Source organism: Gopherus evgoodei, chromosome 4 (genome assembly GCF_007399415.2).
Source record: "Gopherus evgoodei ecotype Sinaloan lineage chromosome 4, rGopEvg1_v1.p, whole genome shotgun sequence".
Lineage (NCBI taxonomy): Eukaryota > Metazoa > Chordata > Testudines > Testudinidae > Gopherus > Gopherus evgoodei.
The window spans coordinates 16820007-16841055 of record NC_044325.1 but is presented as its reverse complement, the minus strand read 5'-3'; the positions used below and the strand labels follow the sequence as shown (position 1 = coordinate 16841055).

The following is a 21049-nucleotide window of genomic DNA, read 5'->3' as shown; positions in this document are numbered from 1 at the left end:
GATATTAAAGCTTGTGTGATGTGGCTTTCGCTGATCTCTAACTCTTTGAGATCAGGATTAGACCTTTACGGGATCCAGAATATCTCACAAGCATCTGGGGCTGGCCACTGTCAGAGGCAGGATCCTGGACTAGATAGACCTTGGGTCTGATCCACTCTGGCAAGTCCTATGTTCCTGTGCCCCCAGCTGGCCATTGGATTTGTGCCCGAAAGCATGGGGCATATCAAAATGATTTTATCCCAGCTAAAGTAACTGTGGATGTGCTCATTAGTTGTACACATAACTAATACAGTTGTCCAGATCTTTTCTCACACTGTGACCTCCAGGTTACAGCAGCAAAATGTTCAGGACATCCTACCCACCCTGCCCCAATCTAACCAGACAGATAGGAAAGGTGGTTGTGCCTCCCTGGATCTGCCCATGTGCTCCTTTTGGGGGTTTCAGCCTGTAGGTTGAGAACTCTTAATCTAATCCTCTATTTTACAATCTGTTCCTCCCACCCTCCTCTGGTATGTCTTGATTTTCATAGAGCAATCCCATGCCCTGAAATCTTGGCTTTCAGGATGATAAAGGGTTCTGCTTGCAGTTCTTCTACTGGTTTACCAGATGACCTTGGACATGACATGTCATCGCTTTGTGCCTCAGTTTCCCCATCTGTCAAATGAGGATACTGAGACCTGCTTTGTAAAGAGCTTTGAGATCTATGGATGGCAAGTGCTATATAAGAGCTAGGTATTGTTAATATTTATTAAAAGGACTCAGAATTACTTCCATGCCCATGCAGTATGATCTTAGAATCACAGACGTTTAGAACTGGAAGGGACCTTGAGGGGTCATCTAGTCCAGTCCCCTGCACTAGAGGCAGGACTATGTAATAACTAGACCATTCCTGATGGTGTTTGTCTAATCTGTTCTTAAAAACCTCCAGTGGGAGATTCCACAGCATCCCTAAGTAATTTGCTCCAGTGTTTAACCACCCTTACAGTTACGAAGTTTTTCCTAATGTCCAGCCTAAACCTCTACTGCTGCAATTTAAACCCCTTACTTCTTGTTCTGTCCTCAGTGGATAAAGAGAACAATTTTTCTCCTGCCTCCTGGTAACAACCTTTTTGTACTTGAAAACTGTTATTGCATTCGCCCTGTCTTCTCTTCTCCTAAAGTCAAGATATACCACATCTGTTGCTTCCCCCTATCCACAAGGCTTTTTACCCTGTCAAAGAAAGCTATTAGGTTGGTTTGACGCAATTTGTTCTGAACAAATCCATGCTGTTACTTATTATCTTCTATGTATTTGCAGATTGATTGCTTGATTATTTGCTCCATTATCTTTCTGGGTGCTGAAGTTAAGTTGACTGATCTGTAATTCCCTGGATTGTCCTGATTTCCATTATATTTGCCCTCTTCCAGTCCTCTGGAATCTCTCCCATTTTCAAATTTCATCTCTAATGGATCAGATATCTCCTCAGTCATCTCCCTGAATATTCTAGACTGTATTTCATCAGGCCTGGGTGACTTGAAGACATTCAACTTGTCTAAGTACTTTTTGATTTGTCCTTTCCCTATTTTAGCCTCAGATCCTATCTCATTTTCACTGGGGTTCACCATGTTAAATATCCAATTGCTACTAAACTTTCTGGTGAAAACAAAAACAATAAATTCTTTAGCACTTTTGCCATTTCCATATTTTTTTGTTATTGTTTTCCTCCCCTCATTGAGTAATGGGCCTACCCTGTCCTTGGTCTTCCTCTTACTTCTAATGGATTTGTAGAATGTTTTCTTCTCACCCTTTATGTTTCTAGCTGGTTTGATCTCATTTTGTGCCTTGGCCTTTCTAATTTTCTCCCTATATGGCTGTGATGGTTGTTTTATATTCATCCTTTGTAATCTGACCTGGTCTCCACTTTTTGTAGGACTTTTTTTTTTTTGAGTTTCAAATCACTGAAAATCTCCTGGTTAATCCAGGGTGATCGTGTTGGAAGGCTGGAAAATGCCACTAGTTCGGTTAGTGCTCTGTGCTATCGGGAGTGCCTAGGACCTTGCTTCTGTGGAGTTCAGGCCTGGAACCCAGCTACATCCTTATTCTAGTGTCACTGTCACAGGCACCTTCTTACCCTACAGTTTCTCTTCCAGTAAAGTTGTTCAGGAAGGGGGCCAGACTACCATGGAGAGAGACAACCTTACAGCCCCTGTTTCAGTAGCTAATGAGGCTACTTATGGTGTGTGTGTGTGTGTGTGTGTGGGGAGCGGGAATGTAATTCCCTGCTGAGTGTTTGTGTTGTCTTTTGACTGGCCCACAATGGAAAGGGTGGAGCCAGGTCAGGTATTGCTGGGCATGGCTCTGGCAACTAGCAGAGGGCTGGTAGGTTGTGCAACACTGTGCGCTGCCTCCTACATTTGTTTGCCGTGGTGGGCCTGGCTTTGCTCAGATATGTGAAGTACTCTGTGTACTTGTTACTGCTGTTTCCTCTGTCGTCTTTCTGCCCATGTTCCCTGCCTTCAGCGTTGGGCCCTCAAAGCACTTTGCACCTGAGCATGGTGCTGAAAATGTCCTATCTGGGTCTGTTTGTGCCAAAGATGCAGAAAATCAGGCAGCTGAGACTGAAGTTCCCTGCCAGAGTCCTCCTCCCATGGTAAGAGGGTAATGCTGCACCAGGGTCCATTTTTAAATTGTTAGTTCATCAGCATGTGTTTTAGAGCATGCCAGTGTCAAGCATTATTGTTAGCTCTGAATTCATGTCGATTTTTCTTTGGAAAGCCACACAACTCAAGGAGGTGTGTGTGTGTCAGGGGTAGTGAACCCATATGAGCTGTCATTCCCGCAGCAGTATGTGGGAAAGAGCAACCTTCTGGACTCTGTTAAGATATGATCTATTAATCACAAAGTGATTCATGCTCTGTAATGTCTTGTCTCAATGATCGTCTCCTTTGCACTGAAATCTAAAATGAAAATGGTTCCGACAAGTCAGTTACAGTCAATGAGTGTCACTTGGAGACAGGCATGCCTGGGCTAACTTGAACTTCGTCATGAGAGATGGCAAAATGATTGTCAAGAAGGAGGGGAAAACACATTTCTGTCAGCTAAATTCATAGCTTAGTGCTTGGGAAAATGAATAAAAGGAAGTGTCGTTGACAGAGTGAGTGACAGGTGGAATATACACAAAACATGTTAAAATAATGTTAAGGTTCTGGATTAGCCTGACAGAAGTGGTAAACTCAGGCATGAATAAAATTCTGGCCAGATTTTCACAGCCCTGCAGAAGGCCGCAAAATGTGAGCACACCTGGAATCCTGCATCTAGGTGAATGAACGATCCTTTGCCTGTGCAAGTTGGGTAACTGAATGTGTACATTCCCTGACTGCATGTGCAATTATGTGATAGGTTATTATTATTTATTACTTGTAGCATGGTAGTGCTTAGATGCCCTGACAAATATATACGGACCCTATTGTGCTAGGCAACACAAACATACTCACAGACAGACCCTGCCCTGAGGAGCTTACATTTTAGACAAGCTGAGGCATGGGGGGAGGAGTGGAAAGAGAGGCATATTAAGGTGAGGCATCTAGTGGTGGAGCTGGAACTAGAATCCAGTTGATCTTGTGCATTGGGTCACCTGCCTCTCAGTATATGTGACTGTGGGGTGTGGCCATGCAACAGGCTGTGTGGGTTTGTCTTACTGTATTTAGGCATCAGCTTGGGCCTAGAGTGCGGCTCACAGTCTATATTAGTTATTTTTAGTATTGATTTGTAGGTAGTCTATTTCAGTTCATTATTTTAAAACCAGCTATTAAAAAAGGACAAAGAAACCATAACGGATATAAAACTAGCCGCTATAGATAGCACTCAGTAACTGGTGCTGCCTACAGAAATAGGAGCAGTCAGTGTGGAAGGAATAAAACAGACGAAACACAAATCAGGCAAAAGCAAAACCAGAAGGGACCCAATCTTGCAAGCCCCTACTACAGGTGTAGTGCGTATTGTAGAGACCATATGTTTCTGTGCAGTGCTTGGGGGTCTCTGAATACTATTAATCTGTGTAACAGTATTCTCAGTAGTGTGGTGTCTGCTACTACATTTATTGTGCCTGGCAGCGTTTGAAGGATCAGGTCCTAATATATCTGTGCCATGCCCTGAAGTTTGCTAGAGTTGGCCTTTGCTGGACCACCAAGCAGAGGTGAGGCTCAGTACTGAAGAAAGTCGGCTACCGGTTCATGTGAGTCTTATCCAATCAAAAATGACAGTTTCACACACATTGGTAAGATCTATCAGAGGGGTAGCCATGTTAGTCTGGATCTGTAAAAGCAGCAAAGAATCCTGTGGCACCTTATAGACTAACAGACGTTTTGGAGCATGAGCTTTCGTGGGTGAATACCCACTTGGTCAGATGGTACGATGCGCATACAAATGCAGGCAGGGTTTATGTGAGACCCACATGGCGCCTAGAACTTCGTGTGGGCCCTCTGCACTTCAGGCAACAGTGCCCCTCAATGACATGTCATGGTGCTTTTCATGCCTATTGTGTTCAAGGGCAAGTGAGAATGTAATAGTTGTAGGTTTCCTGCTTGTTTTCTGAGCTGGAAGCATCAGCTAATCCAGGGCCTTATCCAATGTCCATTGAAATCAACTGAAGCTTTTCTACCGACTTCTGTGGCACTGGCTAAGGTCCCAGTGCTCTCCTTTCAGACAAGTTAATTTTGGGAATGGATGCTTCCAAATGGCTGGTGAAATGATGATGACACAGGCTTGTCTACATGAGAACATTGCAGTGGTTTAACTCAAGGTGGGATATTTAAACCGATTTAGTTAAACCAGTGCAAGTTCTGTGTGGACACAATGATTGAGAATAGAGAGTATTCCATGATGTTCCGTGGAATAACAGTGTTCCCCTATGACTGATATAATATAGGGGAGAGAAGAATGAAAGGGCAAAGTTTATAAACTGGAGTTGCCATTGTCTTAATTCCACAGTTGCTAAGAAAAGGCCTCGTTGTAGTACTAGATGCTGCTTCTCTAAGGCCTGGTCTACACTGGGGGGTGGGGGTGTCGATGTAAGATATGCAACTTCAGCTACGGGAATACCGTAGCTTAAGTAGAAATATCTTATTCCGACTTACTTCCCGTCCTCACCTCCCGTCCCGTCTAGATGAGACGCGATATATCGATCCCCAAAAAATCGATCGCTACCCACCGATACAGCGGGTAGTCTGGACGTACCCTTAGGGTCTTGCAGACCCAACAATGTAAACAAAGAAAGATTCACCAGCAAAAGAATGAGATGTCTAATAAAAAATTCTCTACATTTTTTCTGGGTTAATTAATTTGGATTACTGGGACAGCCACAGCAGTTTAGGTGCATGTACTCTTCTCAAAATAACGTCTGTTAGACCAGGGAATAGTCTGGCAAGGGAAGTGCTAAAAGCCTCATGAATTGCATTATGTAAGTTTAGACTGGGCATACTCATTGGAGGTTATATTGTAAGTGACAGTCTTTCAGTGGTAGATATCTGTTGAAGATTACCTACAGTGCTTGCCATTTAAAAGTTAATAGCTGTTGAGAGTTACCACACAGAGTTGTATCGGATATTTGCTATTTTCTATACTCAGGAAAAGAAATATTGGCTGTATCTCAGCTGCCGCTATATGAAAACCGTTAGTAATTGTTGACTAGAGAGCTCTGTGCTTGTGGCAGAAGTCAGAGGTGTAAAAGACCTAATAGTTTAGCCTGGTTTTATTTGTAGTTAGAAAAATTCAGTCTGTGGCATGTTTTTTGTGTTGAAATCTCTGTAAGAAACGGGTAATCAGTTCAGTCATCAGAAAATAGCACCGATGCTATTTTTATATGGAAAAAATGTGTGTAATAAAAATCAGAAAGGGAAAGAAGGTAAAACAATTTACCTGCCCTGCAGTATCATATAGCCCCAGCAAGTGCTGCTTGCCTCCGACAGTCACAGTCACTGGAAGAGAGAAACAGCAGAGAGGTTGTGAGACACAAGCTCCAGCCAGTAGTTATGATTTTACACTTTTTAACTATGCACCCTAGTGCAAGGCAGATTAGCGTGCGCCTTACCATGTGAACCCTAAACTAAGCTGACAATCATCTCAAAATGAAGGCAACCTAAGGTCACAACAAAAGCAGATAGTTGAGCTCTCATTTCTTAATAGATTAATCAGGGTTTCTCAAACTTCATTGCATTGTGACAACCCCCCCCCTTTTGACAACAAAAATTACTACAGGATCCTGGGTGGGGGGAAGGGAAAGCCTGAGCCAAAACCTGAGCCCCACCATCCTGGGCAGTGGGCCAAAGTCAAAGCCCAAGGGAGGGGCGCCTACAACCTGGCCTGAAGCCAGTCTAACGCTAGACATGGCGACCCCATTACAAAGGGGTCGTGATCCACTTTGGGGTCCTGACCCGCAGTTTGAGAACCGCTGAGACAGACAAATTGCAAGCACTGCTGCTGTTTGGGTATTCAGAGATCTAAGAACATTTGCTAATCTCTATGAGACCACCAGCTGATACCAGCAAGTCATTAGGAGTCCAAAGCACAGGGAACCTTCCTCCCCACCAAGTCTGTTTGGGTTATGTCTGGTCTTGGTGTTTTCTCTGTTCAGACTTTTTTTCTTCCTTAATTCCAGAGCTGTGAAACAATGATGTATTTGGAACTGGGCAGCCCTCAGTCTGGATCAGTGCAAATGCATTACTTTTTTGCTCAGTCTCTCCTTTTTGAATGCAGTGATGTTCAGTACCAGTTAATATAATGATAGTGTTACAAATCATTGTGCTTCATGCACTCTTTGAAAACAGGAGGGTAATCTTGGGGGGGGTCAAACATTTTCCAGGATATTCACCAGATTTTATAATAGGGATGATGACTTGATTTAATGATCAAATTCTGTACTTCAGCACACATGCTCTTAGAGTCAAATTCAACACTGGCTCTCTGGGCCTGATCCAAAGCTCATTAAAGTCAACTGGAGTCTTACCATTGATTTCAGCGGACATTTTCGACAATATCCTTTATAATTTGATCTCTCTAATGAACATAATTTCATCTAAAAATGTCCTCTGCTTTAATAGAGCTTAGTTATCCAGCTAATATGCTTAAATCATTAAAGTTCCATGTGGGGAGAGAATTGGGAATTCAATCCTCCCTTAGTCAGTAGGAAAAGATTTTAAGCATGTATCAGGAGAGTCACATCTCAGAACAATGTTGTTCAAAATTATTCACTTGGTGTACAGGATACCAGGATGTCTTAAAAAATGCAGGCAAAGGGACTCTGATGCATGCTGGAGATGTGGCTGGGGAGGGCTATCTTTGGTACTTTTTTGCTAGTCATCTTCTAAAATTAATAAGCTCAAGGAAAGATTAATAGTTAATGTTGAGAAAATATGGGACTTGAAATCAGCATATAGGCCCTAGCTGATGATTTTACATGATGGGTCTTTTGCAGATGAAAAGTACCCACAGCATTTCAGAAATTAATTTTTGTTGCTGTGGGGAACTGTGATAGGCTGTTGACCCCGTACTAGACTGGGAAGCATTGATGAGGCTCAGAAGATGCCAGTTAACCTGGTAAGAAACACCTGAGGGAGAATTAGGCTTGATAAACAATCACTAATGGAGGATGGCACCCAGCTAAGCAGGAAAACCCTGGGATCCTGGCCCTGAGAGTAGGGTGTACCTGGAGAGGTGGTGAAGCAAGAGTCCCAGGGAAATGGTGGCAAGGTTCAGGACAGTGCAGATCTTGGTCGCTGATTAGAAGGTCCTAGGCTGGAACCCAGAGTAGTGGATGAGCCTAAGTTCCCCTACCAGCCACTGGGGAAGTGGCACAGTCTGGGCGTTGAGCTGGACCTGAGACAGTTCATATGGAGAGACTTTGAAACCCCAGAAGAGTGAAAACACATAGTGCCATGGCTGGAAGGCCAAACCACTAAGAGGGAGCATCTCGGTTCACAAAGAGGAAGCACAGCAACTCCTGGAGTGACCGGGGATGCAGCATGAGTGAGAGACCAAAGGGGGCATCAAACTGGGATAGAGTTGTTCCCTAGATGTAGCCATGAAGAGGTGTCACAGCAGTAAGTGTACCCCTATACAGGGCATAACTTGGGATGCCCTCTGTTACCCTTAGAAATCTCTGTCAATGTTGTTGGACAGGTTGATTATTCAGCAGGTTTACTAGCTTGTAAAACATTTGGGTAGCTTAATGAGGGTATAAACTTAATGAAGCTGACCACCTCATATAAAATACAATGGATCATACCGCTGGAATAGTGAGGACCAGATTCTCGGTTCCACCTTGGCTGTGGCTGGTACAGGAACTAAGAGGGATGGAGAAGTGGCTCAAAACCATTTTTCACGCTGCATTCAGGGGAGCTGGAGGCTGGTGTGGCCCCCAACATAACCTGAAGGAGCCTAAATGTTGCTGCGACAGCTCCTCTGAGGATGCTCTACTAGCCCAAGCCCACTGGTGTGCAATGTGCTTCAGCTACACTCTTCTGCCACTGGCCTACCACGGAATGTCCCCCTGAGGCAAGAGCAGAGCTGGTCGTGTTAATCTGAGACCACTCAGGGGTTCACTACCCATCCACTTAGGGGAGTTTTGCATCAGCATTGCACTACCCGAGGAGTACTACCTGGAAAGAGGTGGTGGTCAAGGATCTAGCCCTCAGTGTTATGTTTAGAACTTGGATTGAAATAAATAAGGCTTATCCTACACTACATAGTTAGGTTGAAGGAAGCCGCCAGTCTATACACAGACACTTGCAGCATCTCCTTCCTTTCCGCCTCTGTGACCATCAGGAGACTGATATCACATAGGGTTGCCTAGGGGAAATGGGGGAAGTTCTCACTAAAAGTGCTTTTACACGGAAAAAAAGGGCATGTAGACTCAACCCTGACGTTCCAGATTGCCAAACCACGTGGCCGCTAATGTGCCCTTACTGTGCTTGGCATGGATCGGCAAGTAGTTTAAAATGGCTGATAGGGGACTGGGACACCACATGAGAGATTCCGCAATTTGGGAGTGAAAACAGCTTTAGTGCTATGGGGAAGGGCCATTGTTTGACGAGCTACCTGTGCTCCCAACATGAGCCTGCCATAAACTTCATGAAAAGTGTGGTCACCCATGACCCAGAGGGAGGTGGAGGGGGGTTTCTCACCATGGCTGGAGCAGCAAAATGGCACAGTGAACGGTTATGGATTCTGATTAGGTTATGGCTTGCACCTACTGTAATAAGGGTGTTTTGTTTTTTCTTAAATGAAAATGGCCTTGCTATGGACATATTTTATTCATGTACAATGGCTTCTTTATTTTTTCCCCCTGACTGAAGCTGGAAATGTGTCCTTCAGTGGATCAACAACAGCGAAAGCAAACTTTCAGTGATTAGAAGGAGGAGAAAGAGAACGCGGGAAGACATGTTCACTGAGATAATGAATGCCTCCAGGACAACTGATGCAGAGCTGAGAGCATGGAGGTTTTTGTTGTCTGACAAGTTAGACATGGACATGGAGAGCAGGAAAGCTTCCAATGAGCGAGACCGTGCGGTGCAGGATGTGATGCTTCGGATTATGAGGGATCAAGCAGACATGTTGAGGCCTCTGGCTGAACTGCAAGAACAGAAGCAGGAGGGTAGAGTCCCTCTGCAGACTCCTGGTGGACAGCCAGCTAGCAACACCTGGTGCAGAATTACCCTCTCCCAAGCGTTCCATGAGGCATGGGCGAAAAGTCCATGATCTCTTTCACTTAACTTGGGGGGTGAGGGCGGGAGTACAAGGAATAGAAGGTGCCCATTCACAGACCTTTGATGGTCTAGAATGCATGTTATGTTCCACAGCTGAAAATGTTTCCCCTATTCCAACTTGACAAGGTTACTTTTTCTTTCTGTTCTCCCTCTTTACCTATGTTTGTTCAATATAGTAAATGGATTCAAAAAATAATTGTTCTTTATTGATTAGAAGCAGCGGGCTCGGGTGTGGGGTTGGCTTTACAGGGACAGGGATACAGGCCAGGTGAAGGTTTGGGAAAGCACAATGCAGACAAGCAGCTCACATTACTGTGACTCATTTTTGAAATGGCTTTTCAAAGTCTCGCGGATACGCAGCGCTCCTTGCTGTGCTCTTCTTATTGCCCTGGTGTCTGGCTGCTCAAAAATGGCTGCCAAGTGATCTGTTTCAATTGCCCACCCCTGTGAAAAATTTCCCCCCTTTTTTCACAGATATTATGCCGCACACAGCAGGCAACTATAACCATGGGGCTGTTCTCCTCACTAAGGTCCAACCTTGTTAGTAGACTTCTCCAGCGCCCTTTCAAACGACCAAAGGCACATTCACCCACCATTGTGCACTTGCTGAACCTATAGTTGAACCATTCCTTGCTGCTGTTCAGACAGCCAGTGTATAGCTTCATAAGCCATGGTAGCAACAGGGTAGGCTAGGTCCCCCAGGATAACTATACGCATCTCAATGTCATCCATGTTAATTTTGTCATCTGGAAAGAAAGTCCCAGATTGCAGCTTTTTTAACACCTGAGTTCCTAAAGATGCACGTGTCATGAACCTTTCCTGACCATTCTATGCTGATGTCGGTGAAACGCCCCCTGTGATCCACCAGTGCTTGTAACACCATTGGAAAGTATCCATTTTGGTTTATGTACTCTTTGGCAAGGGGGTCTGGTGCCAAGATGGGGATAAGTGTGCCATCTATGTCCCCACCGCAATTACGGAACCCCATTGCGGCAAAACCATCCGCTATGTGCTGCACATTTCTCAGACTTACTACCCGTTCTAGCAGAAGTCGATTAATGACCCTGCACATTTGGAGCACAGCAGCTCCCACGGTTGATTTACATACTCCAAATTGATTCCCCACTGGCTGGTAACTGTCTGGTGTTGCAAACTTCCAAATAGCAATTGCCACTCACTTCTCCACTGTCAGAGCAGCTCCCATTTTTGTGTTGCTGAACTGCAGGGCAAGAGAAAGCTCTGCACAAAGTTCCTGGAAGGTGGCCTTCTGCATTCAAAAGTTCTGCAGCCACTGCTCGTCATCCCATATCTGCAAAATGATGTGGTCCCACCAGCCAGTGCTTGTTTCACGAGATCAGAAACAGTGCTCAAAAGTGCAGCTGCTCTGTGACTGCCATCAGCAACTGTAAATTGTTTTTTTCAAAGGCTTGCAACAGGGCTGCTTGCAGGATATCGCTGTGTTCGACACTGCAGACCCTACTTCGGCTCTGGAAACACTGCAGGAGAAGGCGCAAGGTGTTTGAGATGCTCATAGCAAGAGCACACAGCTGAGCTGGCTCCATGCTTCTGGGGTTATGACATATGCGCGGAGGTTTTAAGGCATGAAAACCACTGGCTTGTTTGCTGTTGATGTGAGGGAGGGAGCACAGTGCATCATGGGATGCTGATGCAATGTTCCCATTCTCCCCAGCGACAATGTTTTGGTCCCAGGAGGCATTGCACAAACTTCCCAAAAACACACTGCGGCAAGTTGCACTTTGGGATAGCTACCCATGATGCACTGCTTTGTGCATCAATGCAGGCGCTGCTAGTGAGGATGCATTCCATTGAGACAATGTGCGTGGCCATACCATGCTCAATAGACTTCATGAATTTGGGGGCTCGAGGTTGAAATAGATAAAGTTGTCTTAGTTTTGTAGTGTAGACAAGCCCTCAGACACATCAGCTGCAAGCCAGCAAGGGCCACTTTATTTGTTGTTTTTTTCATCTACAGAAATAATGGATAAAAAATGACCCATGCCATTCCATTACCTTTCTAGCAGACAGGTAAGGTGGTGCAAAGCGCACAGGTTTCTATTCAATTCAATAATACGGTGTTAGCATGACAAACTATAGAATTGTAGTCAAAGTGTAAATGAGACAGACTCCTCTTAGGAATCTACCATTAAATTAGCACAGAGTAAAATTTTCAAGTGTGTCTAAATTCCACTGAAATCAGTAGCACTGAAAGTCACTGAGTCTTAGACTATTTTTGAAAACTTTCCCCTCAGTCTTCCCAGGCTACACCGTGCACTTGGAGTTTTAATCCCCTTTTCTGTCTGGATTTTCTGTCCATTCCTGATTCTGTGGCAGATTGCTATGTAGCATGAGTCATCTCTCTCTCTTTCTTCTCCCAAGTTTAGGTGCAGTTTTTCCTCCTCACTTTTTGTTGAAAAAATCTTTCATTTTTTCTCATCATCTGAGGAAATATCTTTCTTGAATTCATTACCACTATGTAATATATTCCTCTCCCACTAGTAGAATTGGTTTATTGACATGAATTTAAATCAGAATGCAGATAGTCTGCTGTACCCTGAATTCTGGCTTTGCCTGTGGATTGTTCGGCTCCCAAACATGGGGATTACCAAATCATTAACAATTCAAATAATTGGGAGGTCTTCTGACACTTGTTTAAGCAGGGTCTGAATGGGCTCTCACCTGACATTTATTAGTGAGGTGGGGGAGAAGACTTCAGAAACTGACCTCATTTGCATAGACACACCCACTCTGTCTAGATGCGCAGCATGATGGAGTCGCTTTGCCCAAACAATCACTTTTGACTGGTGCTGGATTGCAAATCAGTTTGTTATTGGGGTCAGGGGAGAGGTAATTAAGTGTTATATGAAGCAAAGGAAGAATAACTGTGCTTGGCATGGCCTGATTGAAGGGTTCACTCTCACCTGAACTGTACTCACTAAGCAGGGGACAGGGGTGCCAAAGCTCAGTGGAGATGAAAGAAGGTGGGGATAGATGCCTTTACTTTGCAGTGGGGTCTTAGGCACCATTTGATTGTCATTCTCCCCATTGTGTAATGACACAGCTGGTTAAGACTCAGTTGAGAGTCTTTTGTTGTGGATCACTAGAGGTGAAATCGCTGGTAACCAGGTCTAAGCATTAGACCTGCAATGGGATAGTTTCTCTACTGAAGGAGACGACCCAGCTCACACTCATAGTGAGGCTGCCCCATTAACAGATGAAATCACTGAGAGCTGTGTTAAGTGCTAGGGCCTCAAGACATCCAGAGGTGGCAGTGGTGGAGTGAGTGATGGCAGAGCAAGCCAAGGTGCTTTTCTCCCCTGCCCTCTGGCCAGGGTAGGAGGTGATTTCATGTGACTGCACCTCTGAACTCTGGTCTTCACTGAACAAGGACAACAGATGTGAGTGGGGTGCAGTGGGGGGAGGGGCACATTAGAGGAACTTTTGTTTGTTGGACTGTTTTGCTGCAAGGTGAGAACCTGAGGCGAAGGACCCTGCCCAACATACTTTGGGGTGGGTGTTTTGGTCATATGCTTCTGAATCATGCTTGTGGCACTTTCTCAAATTAATGCTGGGTTACTTTCCCCTTTTTATTAAAACTTTTTTTTTCCACACACCGACTGAGTGCTTACAAGAGGGGAAGTACTCGAGGTTCCCGGTGTGATGTGTCATTTTCCCAGGTTACTGGGTGGGGGCTCGAGCTGGTTGTGAGTTGTATTCTTAAAAAGGAACCCCTAGATATTGAACCCATCCCTTGTCACTGCCAACTCCACCTGGCAGAAGGCTTACACTTGTGTAACGTAACGCCTGCATTGTGATGTTCTGGTAATAGAACTTCCATCATGTCACGAACATGGTGCTTGTGAAACAGACATCAGAGGTGAATTAGTTGATTCTTCCAGTGAAGATCTCACAGCTCCTGCTAGCCTCTGCAGTATGAGTGATGACTCAACATGTCCACTCTGTAGACAGTGGTCATAGCAGTGACTACAGCAAGTAGTATATCTATGAGCTGCAGCCAATGTTCCCTCCAATTTTTTACATCCATGTGCTGCATGAATTTTATGTGCACCAGTGTGGAGGTGATGTGTGGTGGGGATGGGGCTAAGAGTTTCAGAGTGTGGGAGGGGGCTCAAGGGCTGGAGCAGACCATTGAGGTGGAGGGGGGTTCGGGCTCTGGGGCGGGGGTGGGGATGAGGGGTTCAGAGTGCGGGAGGGGGCTCAGGGCTGGGGCAGAAGGTTGGGCTGAGAGGGAATGAGGGCTCCTCTGGGGGGTGCAGGCTCTGGGATGGGCCCAGGGATGAGGGGTTTGGGGTGCAGGCTGCCCCGTCGCTGTGTCAGGGAGAGAGGGCTCCCTCCAGTCCTCTCTTGCCTCAACAGCCGAGGGCTGGGAGAGACTGCCTGTCCCCACCACGGCAGCTCTGGGGCCGGGTCTGGGGGAGGGAGAGAGGTGCCTCTTCCTGCCGCAGCCCTGCATGCCCCGTACCACTCTCTAGTCCAGGTCTCTGTGGCTGCAGAGCCTTGATAACCTGCTGCACAGCTTAGAGGGAACTTAGGTTGCAGCTGCTTTTCCAGGTTCATAAACCCTGCTGTTGGTTTATATTCTGCTATTAATCTGCTGTTGCACCAGCTGTTCTTAGACCATCCTGAATTATTTCAGTAAACCAAAACCAGCATATAAGTGTTATCAAGTTATTAGATGTAATCCAGCAGTGGCTCTCAAACACTTTTACTGGTGACCCCTTTCACATAGCAAGCCTTTGAGTGCGACCCCCCCCTTTTAAATTAAAAACACTTTTTTATATATTTAACACTATTATAAATGCTGGAGGCAAAGCGGGGTTTGGGGTGGAGGTTGACAGCTCACGACCTCCCATGTAATAACCTCGCGACCCCCTGAGCGGTCCCAACCCCCAGTTTGAGAACCCCTGTGATACAGACTCATTTGCAGAAGCGTGAGCTGGAGCTTCATAAGTTTTGGGATAACAATATATAAACAAAGGTAAATTTTCATCTACTAGCTGCTCTGGCCAAATCATGGTGATTGAATGGTTTTGTAGCTTTTGGGTGGTGAACTCGCCAGACAGAGGTCTTCTAGATCCCTGGCTATGTCGATTAAGCATCATGGTCATGTACACTTCAAGAGTAAACACCAGCACCTCTGAAAATCAGATCCTTGTGGGTCTGCAGCTGGGCACCTGGAATTAGAGGCCATTTTGAAAAACCTGGACCGACTGACTTGCCGAATGTCGCTCAAGAAAAGGGTAACAAGCAGGTCAATTTAGCGCTAATGCCTGCTGACTCCCAGGTGTGTACTTTGTCTTTCCTCCCCTGCTTCTGTATCCTTCCTCCTTTATAAATATTTCCTTTGCTCTCATTGAATGCAATATTAAAACATCTAATCTCAAATGAACCCCAGACAGGAATAGGAGTTGTTGGGTTCCTGTGCTCACAGTCAGGGAGCCTCCAAGATCCATTGGTTTGCAGTAGTCAGCATGCCCAACCATTCGTTACTTCTGTATGTTTGAATCGTCACCAGGAAATTAACTCAGGGGTTGCTAGAGCTGTGTTCCCCGCTTTGCTCCCTTAAAATAAAACAAGATTGGATTGTGGGCAGATTGGTTCCTGTCACAGTCTTAAAGCCTGCAACTTCAGAGTAATCTTTTTTGAAGGAAAAACCACAAGCATGTTACTTTGCACCTTAATTGGCCTAAAATCAGAATTTTGGGTATAAACTGAACTAACAGTCTTTCTTTAATTGTTCCTGTAACTATATAATGTCAAAACTACAAACCGTACACGTCTTTGGTGGTTAACATTTTCCAGAAGTGGATTTAGCTATATCTTAACCCCTAGATGTAGCTTTTGGCTTATTGAGGTTATTGCTGTTGCCTTCAGATTCACAGAGGTTTTAAGGCCAGAGGGGATCGTTACATCTGACCTAACTACATTACGTCTGACCTAACTAAATAGAATTTGCTTTTTTAGTGTCTCAGTATAAGGCATGTTTCCCAGATCTCAAATCATGTTTGTAGCTTTGTTCTGAATGCTTTCCAGTTTTTGAACATCTTTTTTAAAGTGTGGAAACCACGACTGAACACAGTATTCCAGTCATGGTCTCACTAATACCATATCTAGGGTTAACATTACTTCCCCCCACCTGCTTGGTATACCCTGCATATAACTGCAAACAATGCCTTGGCTCTTTATGAAAACTCTGATGATTTTATCATGAATCACACAATATCTGTTGTTTTCCCCTAAGCCCCACCTCCTGGAGTCAGGTGATTCTGTGAGAATCTCAGCTTTCATTTTTTCCCCACAAGTTTGTTTCTAGCCTTCATTGCTGCTGAGAAAAGCTTGAAAATGTGATCTGTGTACACCCTAAAGACCAAAAACTGGAAGGCAAATAAAAAGAGCCCCCCCAAATCTCATGATTTTTTGGGATCTGAGCCATAGTTTTCACATGGTTGGGATTGGCAATGCTGAAAGAAGCAGTGGCTGCAGGGGACCTTTGGGTGCTCATGGTGTCATCACTGCCCAACACCTTTTTTTTTGGTTTCTGGGCGTTCTTTCCCCTCTGCTGATTGGCTGCTTGTTCCAACTCCGTCCTCCCACCGCCCTCAGATTTAATTAAAAAGCACCAAAAGAGGCATGATGATAAGTATAATGAGGAATGCCTGCCCTGTGGTATGCTGTATGTCTGTATTGGTTTTAGTAGTTGGAGAATTCAGACTGAGTTAATGAGAAACTCAGCCACCTCAACTTGCATTACAGCCAGGTTAGAAAAGCAGGCTTACATCTACTGACAGCTCTGTCATCCAGTTCTCAAATAAAAATGGATTCATCTAGACAGTGCAACCCCCTCAGAGAATATGTGCCTTGCACCGAGTATGTCTTCTTATAGCATTGTGTTTTACAAGGCCTTAGCTCTATAAATTATTCCCAGTTCTCCACAGCTAGGTACGTGCTGTGCAGAGAAGGCTAATAAAAGAGAGACTAGTCCGCTAACCATTTTTGTCCAAGCAGCTTATATCAAATGCTATAAATCTTTTAAAGTGCCTGGAGCACATGGAATTTGGTGTTGGCAAACTTACATGACAAAGAACACACAGGCAGCGGAGATGGATTAGAAAGAGCAAACAGCATAAATCTAGCCCAGAAATAGATGAAAGGGAATGGAAATTCCCAAAGCCTTCAACACACAAATGCAACACTAAAAATATGAGCTAGTTCCTTCCTAGCCCAGGATGCGGGTTATTTATAGACAGAATGAAATAAGATGATTTATCAGAACCATTGACATAATTATTTGTAAATTCATCACCGATGGATGTCCACTGCATCCCAGGGAATTACAGTTTTGCTGCACTAAACAATCCCTTAGCAAAGTAACTTTGCCTGAGGGAGGAGTGTTAGCCTGGTTCGGTTTTCATATACCCAAGTCCCTTCGTAATCCTGCCCTAGGGTGTTTCAGGGATTTAAATATTATACCGCGGTATTGTAAAGAGTGAAATGCTAATGTGATTACAAGGTTTGGGGAATATAGGAACAATTATATCTAAGGGCATGTCCACACAGAGATTTAGTGCACAGCAAGCTGGGGTGTCAATCTAGGACACTCTAGCCTGCCACACACTAAGCGGCCACACACTGAGTTTGAAACAGCAGTAGATCATGAGTGTTTTGCCAGAGAGTCTTGTAGTAGCTGTGGCAGTCTAGGCACATGAACTGGAGGTGTTTGCACATTGGCGCTGGCATCCTTGTCTCAATGGTATTTATAACTGAGAGTCCTGATATTCAGGAAAATCCCTCAATGGAAGGTAATAGTGGTAAAATCAGAGCAGATGGTGGACAAAGGAATGAGTGCAGCAGTAAATAGTCTGAACATCTGCAAAAGCTGGGCAGTAGAGATGCTAGGACTAACTCTAAACAATGACGGTAACTGTAGCACCTTTACCTGGACGGAGTGGAAGTGCTTTTGTGAGAGATCATATTGTTTATGCTGCAGAAATGGGGTGGTGGTGGGGGTGGTGGTGAGATTTTGGCTGAGATTGTAGCGTGAGCCTGTGCAAAAATGAAACTAACAGCGTGTGGGTTAATAATAATCTATATCTCTCGCTCTTCTAAGTATTTATAATGCTTCCATCACCATAGCACAGTAACTATTTTTCTGGAGCTGGGATTTAAGTGCAAAGGAAGGAGAACAAGCAGATTATTAAAGAAACAGTAGTTGATATTCTGAATAATCTTAATATTTTCAGCTGATCATAGAGCTGACCTGGTTTGCCAAAGAGCAGACGCTCTGTCTTTTTAACAGAGATAAGATCAGTCAAGGCTATTGAAATCAACTATTTGCCATAACATAATTCTCCTAAAGGAGAATTTAGCTTCTCCTAACAATGGTATGTTAGGTTCAGTAGGCAGAGCAAACAGTGTGGGTTCCATTGCATGGGGCTGGGGGAGATCTGGGGAGTTTTAAGAGCAGTGGTCCGCTATGGTGGAGTGCGCCCCCTAGGGGTGTGTGGAGGAGCGTTCAGGGTGTGTGTGGCGGGGCCCAGGGTGGGTGAGGATGTAGCACCGCTCTCAGCCCAACTCCTCCCCCAGCCACAGCTCCACTCTTCCCCCAGCTCTCCACCCCAGCCCAGCTCTTCCTCTAGCCACAGCTTCACCCCTATCCCCTGTTCTGCTCCACCTGAAGAAGCAAACTGTGACCCAGAAGGCTTGCACCGTTGCTGGGATTCTGGGGGATGTGGAAGGGCTGCTGGGGAGGCTTGGGAAGATAGCACTAGTTCAGAGCCTCAGAGGCAACAGGATCAGTGGGGATCCCCATTCCCAAGAAGAATGTCAGACATGAGGTCTACACCAGGAGATGTGCCTAGAGCCCCAAAGCCAGGAACAGTGCCTAAAGTCTGCCCAGTCCCAGCAAGCGGAGGGCAGGTGGGATTCAGTTTGGAGCCCCTACAGCAGTCTAGTGAGTGTCCAACAGGGGGAGCTCACCCAGATCTGTGACTGGGCTGTAGAGGCATTTCTGGACAGCCACAAGTATTCTGCGGCAAACAAACACTTTAACATAAGTGCCACTGAGAGTTATCAATAATCGTTAATAGCTGTCTACAAACATAGGAGGCTGAAGAGTACAGTGATGCAAGTCCAGAAAACATTTTAATTCCAAGTAGCTGCTATTAGCTTATACCTGTGCAGGTTTAGCTGACTGAATGCTTAGGGAAAGTTGATGGCTCAGCAGATTGGTAATGATCTTGGGGTCTTTCACCTCTAGGTCTGGTGTGAATTGCCCCCTAGCTGGGAGCGAATAAAAGTCCTCACTGTCAGAGGGCTAGCGCTCAGCATGGAGTAACTTGGTGATCTCAGTCTAGATCCTAGTGTCCACTTCCTAGAGACAATTAGCACACCAGCATTAATCAGCACACTTTCAGCAGAGGAGGCAAGGAAGGCCCATGGTGCCTGAATTCAGCTCTCCTAGACTATCACCCAGTGCGGATGACCTATCTTCTTGGAGAGAGGCTGGGAGTAGATCGAGGACGTCAGTCTGCAGGGCTGTCAATCTGCCCCTCCTATGATTACTGAATACATTTAAACAAAGAAAAGTTGGATTCTCTTTTTTGCCAAGGTACAAAGGAAACAGGCACCGGATATAGATAGAAAGGTTAAGGAAGATGAATCTAGCACTGAAGTGCATGGGAGGGGACAGAAATTCGTGCTTTCCATAACAGAGAAATATGATTAAGGTTCAAAGAATATAAAACAGAATGTATTCCCAAAACACCAATTACAGAGACTGTTTTAACTGTACAAATATTCCATTTATCTTATTCATCATATTTACCTTATGATAAGGTTTCCCACATTCACATTTGGCCAAGTGTATTAGTGAAAGAAAGTGCACATAGCAACATCTTGGCATGCTAATCAGACATCATCAAGTGCACCTGCTCCAGGAATCTGTGGCCAAACTCTGTTTTCAACTGCACTGGTGTAGATCTGGAGTAACTCCAGCGTCTGCTATAGTAGACTACAGTGGAGTTACTCAAAGTTTACAACAGGGCAGTTGAAAGCATAATTTGACCTGCTGTTCCCTATCCTGCCAAAGCAGAAACACCTTGGGCACACTGAATTGAATCAATGTACATCTGAGCTTTTTAATCATGGCATAAGGGAGGCAAGAGAGACACAGGGAAGGATGATGGATAATAAAATCTGAACAAATTCCATTCTAGCACCTTACATGTTCAGGTCTCTTAAGCTTTACTTCAACACTGACTTGACTGCATATGTAAGAGATGAAGTCTGATCCTGGTGCCACGGAGGGCAGGGGCAGTACTCCCATGCTGTGTTCCCTGGGAGTGGGAGCAGACATGTAATGATTCAGTCTTCGGTGCCTGCTTTTAGCTGCTATTTATCATACTGCTTACAATGATTTGCCAAACATTGTGTCTGGCAGCCATTTGCCCGATGCTGTAAATACATTTTTCAAAGGCCAGGGAGGTAAGTGGGAACAATAACCCTTTATTAGGAAAAGACCTTAGGTGGTCCAGTGTAGATCCAAAAAGAGGTGGGAGTGGGGATATGGTCCAGGGTGCCCCTTCACCTGCCCCCTATGTCGATCCATCCTAGGCAGCCAGAGGGACGATATTTGGGCTTCCTGAGCTCATGGGCTCCACCTCCAAAGGGCCATGGCTGGGGGTGGTGAGGTTGTGTCCAGGCCCTGCTCCTGTGTGTAGTGACTAGGGGGCTGGAAGCCTGAGCTGAAAGGAGGGCACGTTGCCCTTCGAGACAAAAGACTAAGGGCCAGTGCTAAGTGCCTGCTCCACTTAGTAGGCTGGCTCCTTCCACATGCAGGCTTGTACCTTTCCAGGCTGCCTCATCATGGTTGTAAGAACTACAACAAGGCCATCAGTCTTGAATTCTGCAGTGTCATGACCGGGGAAAACCCAGGGAGGAGGGTGACCAGGAGCCCGGTTTTTGACTGGACAGTCTGGTTGGAAAAGAGACCTAACGGTGTCCAGATCTACAGTCTTGTGCCAGAATGCTCATGCAGCTAGAATTCACTGAGCTCATTAGATAAGACATTCTCACCCTTCCTGGCCAATCTGGGTCATGCATACAACAGATTCCCAGGCGCTCATTCTGAATGTACATCCAAGAAGAATCAAGATGTCAGATTAAATCAAAGGGATCTCAGTTTAGACCTTTAAGATCAGCTGAAAACATTGCTCTACAGCAGGGGTAGGCAACCTATGGCACACATGCCAAAGGCGGCATGCGAGCTGAT

At 45.2% G+C, this 21049-nt stretch overlaps 1 protein-coding gene across 1 annotated transcript in view; it reads right to left on the bottom strand.

The window, feature by feature from the left end:
• The window catches only part of RHOJ (ras homolog family member J), a 73102-nt gene that overhangs the window by 12495 nt on the left and 39558 nt on the right, over positions 1 to 21049 (bottom strand). The window contains exon 2 of the mRNA XM_030558542.1: positions 5897 to 5955. Within this exon, the coding sequence (XP_030414402.1) occupies positions 5897 to 5955 (59 nt within the window). The remainder of the gene's footprint in view (positions 1 to 5896; positions 5956 to 21049) is intronic.